Source organism: Crocodylus siamensis, chromosome 4 (assembly GCF_052110815.1).
Source record: "Crocodylus siamensis isolate JL-2025a chromosome 4, ASM5211081v1, whole genome shotgun sequence".
In the NCBI taxonomy this organism is placed as follows: Eukaryota; Metazoa; Chordata; order Crocodylia; family Crocodylidae; genus Crocodylus; species Crocodylus siamensis.
The window spans coordinates 129,579,071-129,588,025 of NC_143398.1; the positions used below are offsets into that span (position 1 = coordinate 129,579,071).

The 8,955-nt window shown below is 46.2% G+C and overlaps 1 protein-coding gene across 5 annotated transcripts in view; it reads left to right on the top strand.

Moving 5' to 3' along the window:
- The window catches only part of PRR5 (proline rich 5), a 155,320-nt gene extending 150,165 nt beyond the window's left edge, over window positions 1-5,155 (top strand). For 3 of the 5 annotated variants that reach the window (XM_090043781.1, XM_090043783.1, XM_090043782.1), the window contains exon 9: window positions 3,730-5,155. In XM_090043781.1, the coding sequence (XP_089899907.1) occupies window positions 3,730-4,280 (551 nt within the window). In that variant the 3' untranslated portion in view covers window positions 4,281-5,155. The remainder of the gene's footprint in view (window positions 1-3,729) is intronic. The other 2 variants (XM_090043784.1, XM_090043785.1) reach the window with 1 other exon arrangement.
- The last annotated feature ends 3,800 nt before the right edge of the window (window positions 5,156-8,955 follow it).

Below are 8,955 nucleotides of genomic sequence, written 5' to 3' on the forward strand. Positions count from 1 at the left end.
CAAATAAACCAAAAGATAACTCAGTCCCAATACTAGGAAAAAGCGGCCTCTTTCACATCCTCACAGTTGACCTTAAAATGAAACCTCTGTTCTTCTACACGCAAGAAATTTGCAGGAATATCCATGGCCATACAAACCTGGAAGCATAATCTCAGTCTTAATTTGTCATTTAATAAAAGCTAATATATCCCAAGCACCCCGATGTTCAATAACTGACTGAATCACAGAATCATAGAGAAGTAGGTCTGGAAGGGACCTCCAGGGGTCATCTAGTCCAGTCCCGTGCTTGAGGCAGGATTATTCCTATCCAAACTATTTTATACAATCTATAATCCAAACTGCATAAAATTGCCATCAACCCCGACACAACACAGACATAACATCCTAACCTGGCACAGGTAAAGTGAGGCATGGCAGCAAATGTCCTATTTCTATGAAATGTTGTTAATATATGTTCAAGAGATCCCAGGTATGTATGTGGCCATGCCCCCCAGCTACAAAGAAAGGCAAAAACCACTGTGGTCCCTGCCATCCTGACCATGGGGTAAAATTCTTTCCTGATCTCACATATGGCAATTGGACTGACCCTGACTGAAGGGGAAATACCCTCTGGTCAGGAATCTCTGGCTTTGGTCTCAGCAGGAGCATTGGTACACCCACCCCCCTCAAAGGCCCCAGCCTTAGCTTTAGCCAACACCCAGTGCCTCTGAGGGAGGCTTAAAAATACCATGACATATGTAGCAGAAAGTGAGGGTGGGGGTAACCAAAAATAGTCCAGAAACATGGGAAATATCTGTAGTAGAACATGAGTACAGGTATACCTAGATCATCCCTGACTGGTGCCTGTCCAGCCCCTTCTTGAACATCTCCAGTGATAGAGGGGCCACAGCTTCCCCAGGTAGTTTATTCCACTGCCCCACTATTCTAACAATGAAGAAGTGTTTCCAGATATCCAGTCTGAATAATTGAAGTTGTAGCAAAGCAAGTTTAGAGCTGCATCCTCTTCCCTGCAGCAAGAGAGAAAAGGTGTTTTCCCTCTTTTTTATGGTAACCCTTAAAGTATTTGAAGACTGCTATCATGTCGCTTCCTGAGACCCTTTTCTGCAAGCTATACATGCCTAGGTCCTTCAGCCTCTCCTCATATGAATTGTTTTCCAGATCCTTTATCCTCTTAGTTGTCTGCCTCTGGACCTTCTCTAACTTCTTCATGTTCTTTTTAAAATGTGGAGTCCAGAACTGCACACATTACTCCAGATGAGGCCTAACCAGCACCAAATAGAGAGGCACTATCACCTCCTGTGTCTTGCACCTAATATTTCTATTAATACATCCCAAAACTACATTTGCCTTTTATGCAGCTGCATCACACTGTGGACTAATATTGTGTCTGTGATCTACCAAGATTCTCAAGTGCTTTTCCATACTGCTGTCATCCAGCCAGGTGTCACCCATTTTACATTTGTATTTAATTATTTTTCCCAAGCTACAGCACCTTGCATTTGTCTGCGTTGAACTTCATCCTATTATTTCTAGCCCAACTTTCCAATCTGTCAAGACCCTTCCGTATTGCTCTCACATCTTTTGGTAAGTTCACAATCCTTCCCAGTTTTTTGTTGTCTGCAGAGTTGCTCAAGAAGCTTTCTATGCCAGCATCCAAATAGTTAATAAACATGTTGAATAGCACTGGGCTCAGGACTGACCCCTGTGGGACTTCACTCAAACCCTCCTGCCATTCTGATGTGGACCCATTAATAATTGCCCTTTGCTTGCTGATATTAAGCCAATTATGTATCCACCTTATAGTAGTTTTGTTCAGCCCACACTTCTCCAATTTGTTTAGGAGAACCCAACTTGTGCTCCAGGCTGCTTAATCCTCCTGCCAAAGGAAGGCCTCATAGTCACTTCTGATCTGGTCAGTGTCATTCCTGGCAGTATTGTTGGTGCTTATGTGGACAAGCAGGAAGGGGTAATGGTCCAAATGATGGATGAGCTTTGGCAGTCTGTCTGTGACGTCCTGAATTCAGACTTCAGGCGGACAGTACACCTACCAAGCCCCACAAATCTGGGCAACACATTGGTGCTTCTTTCTCCTGCAGAAGGGAGTCACAAACTACCACCACTCTTTTCATCCTTGTTAGTGAAGTGGTCCTCGAACCCTGTCCTTGGGGCCTTGCACTTCGTGCTCTATAGGCTGCTGACAATTCTGCCTCATGCCTGCAGATGTCTCCTCCTCTGCCTCTTCCTCAGCAGATCCACTGCAGAATGCTTGAAAGTGGTTGCTGACTTCAGTCTGCTACTCTTCAATCCTGGGGTCCTTCCTTCCATCTTCAGGTAGTCACATGCTGCCACTTCTCCTCATTGCTTTTTGGCCTATCCAGTACCAGCCTCTTGTCCAAGTAATCTTCCTGATCCCTGATTCAATGCAGTGTGGATACCCATGCTTTGAATCTTCTCCAGAGCAGACACTAGCATACTCTTGGTGCAGACAAATAGCTTTTGACCCTCTGGGAGAAATACAAACATGTCACATCCCACACAGGTGACAACAGATGACCCAGACTCCATTTGTGCCTCATTTGCTCCCTGAAGAATATGTTTGTAAGGAGGGGAAAAAAAGAGAGAGGATCAGGAGGAAAGGGAGGAAAATACACACCACAAGAACCTGCCACCAGAGCCTGGGCAGGGACAATGTCCCCCTGCCCTGGCAGTGGGGAGCTCAAAGCTCCTGCTGTGAGATCATGATTGGGGAGCAGGCACTGAGAGATCCTTATCTCCATGCCCCAGCCTGTTCCCCACCCAACTCTGTGATCACAGAGCTCAGTGGGGAACAAGCTCCTCAGCCTGTTCCCCACCCAGCTCCACACTCACTGAGCTGACCAGGGAACAAGCTCTCCAGCCCCTGCCCCACAATCACAGAGCAGAGGTTGGGGTCTGTCCCCATCAGGCGCATGTCACAGCTTCACACCTCGATTGGGCAGTCAAGGCACAGGGCTTGGATTCCCTGTGGAGAGACATGGAATCTCTGCCCAGCTGGGGGCTCACTACCAACTGCCCCACTGGCAAATTGGGACTGTGGACTGGGACCTTCCCCTCCTCTGCAGCTCTTTCCTAGTCCCCTACCCCGATCAAGGAGCTGGGGCTGGGAGCTCCCTCCTGCTAGGGCAGGGGACCATTGTTCTTGCCTCAGTAGCAGCAATCCCTCAGGGACAGCCAGCAATGTCACAGCCCTGGCTAGGAGACAGCTGTCTCCTGGATAAGTGTTCCTTGTCACCCTAGGCTAGCACCCAGGGGGAGCCTCAAGCTCTCCCCCCAGTGAGAGCAAGGGTCCATTGCAGGACTCAGCAAATTGCTGGGAGCAGCAAATCTGATCCCATGTCCCTTCATTTGTAGACAGCTGCCCGGGAGTGTTTACTTGTGGGTAGTTTACTGAAAGCCAAGCCACTCGGGTCATGTGAATTTGAGAATATCTCAGATTTCATTTCTTTTAAAAAATATGTTTCTAGCGTTCAAGGTTAGGAAAAAACTAAGAAACGTGAATCATGTAGGTCAAAAACTTTAAAGTCAGATAAAAAAAGCTCAACATTTAGACTTTTAAAAAGCTTGGGACTTTTAAGCCAGTCTCAGATATTAGGAGCCTGACTCATTATTTTGAACACAAAGAAATACTGTAATATACTATAAAAGGAATGGGCTGCATTGATTTTAATTTGGATTTATTTATGTTTACAGAGAAGCGATTCTTTAGACGTTCAAAATCAGGTGACATCCTTTCTAAGAATCCTGTAGTGAGATCAAAAAGCTACAATAACCCACTACTGACCCCAGTAGCTGAGTACGAAACAGAGGGAATTGCAGCCAATGGCACTGGCATCCGAAGACACTCTGTTTCTGAAATGACTTCATGCATGGAGCTACAAGGATATTCCAATCTCACAACCATCATGGACAATGGTTCTAAAAGTTCTATGACAGCCACCAAGAACTCACTCTCAGGAGACCAGGAAAGGCCCAGTGCCAGTTCAGTACAATGTTCCAGCAAACTTAACACAGCTGAGCAACAGAAAGCATTCTTCGACCCAATGGATGACCAAAGTACAGCTTTTGAGCTGGGCAGGGACCCTACCTTGATTCCAGTCCCTTCTTCCAGCCCTGAGAATATAGTGGACCAGATTTTGGAGTCAATTGACTCTGATTCTGAAGGAATTTTCATAGATTTTGGTCGAGGTTCTTCAAATTCATCAGTATACAATGTGGATGTGAGCCGCCAGAGCATCAGGTGAAGGGCAAGGGAAACGCATCCTTGGTTGTATTATTATATTTAAAAGTAACTGGTAAGTTTGGCAGGAAAGCTGTATACATAAGGACAGATTCTCAGCTGTTCTAAATTATGATAGCTGTATCAAATCATTGGAACAGTAATAATTTACACCTACTGAGGCTCTGTCCCTGCCCAAAGATTTTTTTAAAATACCAAACATTTCATTTTCTATCCTTCAGCCGACTATTTTTTACTTTCTTTGTAAGATTGTGAGGGGTTTCCCACCCCCAAACTGAAAAGCATTTGATAGAATGCTGTTGGAGCGGGAAATGTGCATTTACTGACATAGCCCTGTGAATAGGTGTGTTCACTTTTAGTTTTACTTTTCTTGAAAGATTCCCATAAAAGAAAAAAAAGGCAAAATTGTTCTTTGAACAACAAGGTCTCGGTTGGAGTGGGGGGAAAAGAAATCTCTTTATGAAAGAGATTTTGAAAACAAACAAAGGTTGCAGCCACAAATGTAGCAGAATACGATGACTTAGAGATTTCTTTTTTTTTTTGTACGTCTTGTATGCACTCCTTTGGCTCACCATAAGTTAGAATTATTTTTAAAAAGGGCAAATAAACAACAGTAATGTGCTACATAGTGTGATACAATGCCTCATGTCTAATGTTTGTGTCACAAGCATCTATGTATGAGAGTTGTTTCAAAACTGTTTTTTAGGACCATGTTGATTTTCTTTTTAACATAACACTTCCAAGAATTCTGTATGCTGTAAACTCTTGGACAAATCCTGATTTGTCCATTCTGTGAAGAGATTTCAGCAAGCTACACGTTACTTGTTTCTTGTGTAAATAAAGTTATGGCCGTTAAATGGAAATCTTTATTAAATGTTTATATACTTAAAGGAGTGTGTACAGTCCGTACCATAATTAGACACTGATCTTTGAAGAGTTAGACTGAGCCTGCAACTCTTCTAAGTATTTACAGCTCCTACTGTACTGAAGTAACTTGAGTTCATCTGATATAAGACCCATCAAAATGATCCTAGGAACAGGACTCCAGTAGTCCTGTGTACAGGAGTTTAGCTACGTAGCATATAATCATGTTATAGTTTCTAGGGTCAAAAGGGACCTGAGTAGATCATCTAATCCAAACACCTGCCATGTGAACAGTGTAGTTGAACCCTAGTACAATTGTACTGGAAGGTGGAACTCAAAGTCACCCTGGGCACTGACAGATGAGCAGCTCCCCACTGTAACTCATGGTATTTCACAGGAAGCACCGTGAGTTACAGCATTCCCCACAACCCAACAGCCATTCACTGTTGGGTCCAGGGGAATGGGGGATTGAACTCCAGTTTGGAGCAGCTGAATGTCTGCAGCCACTCTCCCTGCTGTCCACCCCACCCCATGTTCTGGTACTATCTTCACAATGGAAGGGGGGAAGGGAGAGGAGGAAGCTTGGTCTGGGGTTTCCTCAGCGTGCACTGGAGGGTGGGGTAGGTAGAGTGTAGTACTTCTGTAAGGGCACAGCTGTAGAGCTCTTTCAAGGGGCCAATCATGTGACAAATGTAACTTCTGTCTGTGCCCTTCATTACTGGTATCTGTTTAGGTAGAGTGAGATCTGTATTTCGCCACTGTACATAGTACAACAACAGCTGTGGAAGCTTCCCTCACAATGCTCTCTCTTGCGCACCCATTCTGCTTCAGTCCTCAAAGGCACTCAGCCATTCCTCCACACAGTCTTGTATACACACCCACTAGGTAGCCTGCCATCTAGTGAAATGCTCACTGTCAATTTAGGGGACTGGATTTCCCATGCAATGTATAGGAAGATTCAAGTTCCTAAGGAAGGCAGTCTTAGAAACCAGCTTGCCAGGAGAGATATTCAGAGGAAAAGAGTAGGACTTAAGTATCTCCTACTGCTTGGGCTCCTCCCCTCCACTATTGGACCTGGGCACCCAAGTGAAGTCTACTCAGAAAGATGATTTTCAAAAACTGAGCAGGAAAATGAGACCTGTCACCCAAAGCAGCCATTAACTAGAGTGCTAGGGCACGTACTTAGGCAATGGGAGACTTGGATTATGTTTCTGCTCCAGATCAGGTAGAGATTGTTTGGGACCCAGGGTTCTCACACCACATGTAAAGGGCACAAACACCATAGTGGTGAAACACGTTTTGTACTGATTTTCAAGCATACTCACCTGCAAAAATCAGATGGAAGAGCTGAGCTTGTTTCTCCCCTTGCCAGAAGAGATTTGAATCCACATATTCTGCTTCTGAGAAAACAGTTTATGGCATATTGTGGAAAGGGAAGGAAGTGTGCTCTCATTTACTCCTGGTAACGCTGTTCTCTTTTGCATGGACCATATAAGCAGTCATTGGACCAGAGGGAGAATGGCTTTGTGGCCATTTAGTTAGGGTTCTCATTTGGGAAGGGGGAGACGGGGCTCACATCCCATCATGGAGAACAGGTTTGAGTTTTAAGCATTTGGTGGACCAGAAACTGAAATCCAGGTTTCCCTCTTTCCCCATGTGAGGGCCACAGCCACTTACCTAGAAAGTTGTGTGTACCTCCTGTATACTCACTCTGTCTGCCTCGGTGCCCCACCCATAACATCATAGAGTTGACACTTCTGAAAGTCAGCAGACATAAACTTGAATCCTTGCAGGCAGAAGAGAGTAAGTGCTCTTAACACTAAGCTCTTGATACATTGACTTCTCCCCCAGCCATCTTTCAAACAAAAAGCCTGTTCCTTGGCTTATATACTGTTACTGTGGATTTTTAAAGAAAGGAAGCTTCAGCTGCCTATTTCAGTGAGAGTTCTCATAGATTTCATAGACATCAGGGCTGGAAGGGACCTCGGAAGATTTTTGAGTCCAGCCCCCTGCTCCAGGGGCAGGAAGTCAGCAAGGGTCATAGGATCCCAGCAAGATTAACATCCAAATGTCTCTTGAAGGTGTTCAAAGTAGGTGCTTGAACTACCTCCAGTGGCAGTCTATTCCAAACCTTGGAAGTAAAGAAGTTCTTCCTTATGTCCAGCCTGAAATGGTCATGGAGGAGTTTGTGACTGTTCAGTCTTGTCATCCCTTGGGGCGCTCTGGTGAACAGACGTTTCCCCAGATCCTGGTGGTCACCCCTGATAAACTTATAGGTGGCCTCCAGATCACCCCTGAGCCTGCGCTTTTCCAGGCTGAAGAGTCCAAGGTAAGTAAGGGGTGGGACCAGCAGCAGCGCTTGGAGTCCTTCTGGTGAAACCTCCCAGTGTGTTGCACCAGGCTGGGTCCTGCATGCATGGAACTAGCCTAGCTGGGGCCCATGCACATGGGACCCAGCCTGGCATAACATGTGGTCCCTGCGAGTGGCATGGGACCCTGGATGACAGCCCAGAGCTGCCCGAAGGTGCATGGCACCATGCCTAGCTGGGCTGGGCCTGCACAATTTACTACAAGTAGTGCTGGGTGCCAGGCAGCCAGGGCCAAGCCATGCTGCCCTGCCGCATGCAGGGGAGCTGTGCCAGAGGGCCCCAAGTGCCCTATTTGGGGCATGTGGACCCTGTGCGAGGGACAGTTCATGGTCTGTGCGGAGCTGCACCCTGCAGGGGGCAGGGGACCCACCCTGCCTGAGCAGCCCCCCCCCCCACAGAGCCCTCCAATGCCCACAGTCCCCCTACAATCCACCCACAAGTCCCTCACCCGCATACTTGGCCATGTGAGTCAAGAGTAAGGGTACTGGGGTGGGGAGCAGGCTGCAGGTTGAGAGTGAAGGACAAGGGCAGGTGCAGGGCACTGGCATATCAGTACTGCTTAGTGCTGCACATCTTGGTGAGTGAAAGGGGTAGCAGCAGCTCTGATTTTTCTATGAAAAAAAAGCCAAAAATAAATGCCAAAGTGTAGAGATATTTAACATTTATTTTATTATGATGATAGAGCAGGGGCAAGCAATTATTTTAGGTGGAGGGCCGCTTACCAAGTTTTGGAAAACTGTCGAGGTCCACATGGGTAGCCCTGCCCCTTGACAGGTGCCCCACCATCTTGGGACCAGAAAGTCCTGCCCCTAACCTCTGACCTTTGACACCTTACATCCCTCCCCCTCCTCCTGGAAGTATTCCTTTGGGGAAGAGGGTTTGCCATCTTGGGGTGGGAGGGAAATAAATTATATACTAAAAATCAAACACTCATAATAATATAATTTAATTTAAAAATATATTTTTGTACTGATTTGTGTGTTTGTGCTGTACACATAGAAGTGATCACATAATAGCTCAAAATGCAGTCTTACTTGTATATTGTGTGGGGTGTGCAGGGGCGTTGAGAGGGGATATGAGGAGGTGGGTGTGGGGTTTGTGGGGACGTGTGGATAGACATAGACATAGACATAGAAATTACAGCTGGAACAGACCTCAGAGGATAATCGAGTCCAGCCCCCTGCCCCAGGGGCAGGAAGTCAGCAGGGGTCATAGGATCCCAGCAAAATAAACATCCAAATGTCTCTTGAAGGTGTTCAAAGTTGGTACTTGAACCACCTCCAATGGCAGTCTATTCCAGACCTTGGGGGCTCAGACAGTAAAGAAGTTCTTCGTTATGTCCAGCCTGAAACGGTCATGGAGGAGTTTGTGACCATTCAAACTTGTCACCCCTTGGGACGCTCTGGTGAACAGATGTTCCCCCAGATCCTGGTGATTTATAGGCAG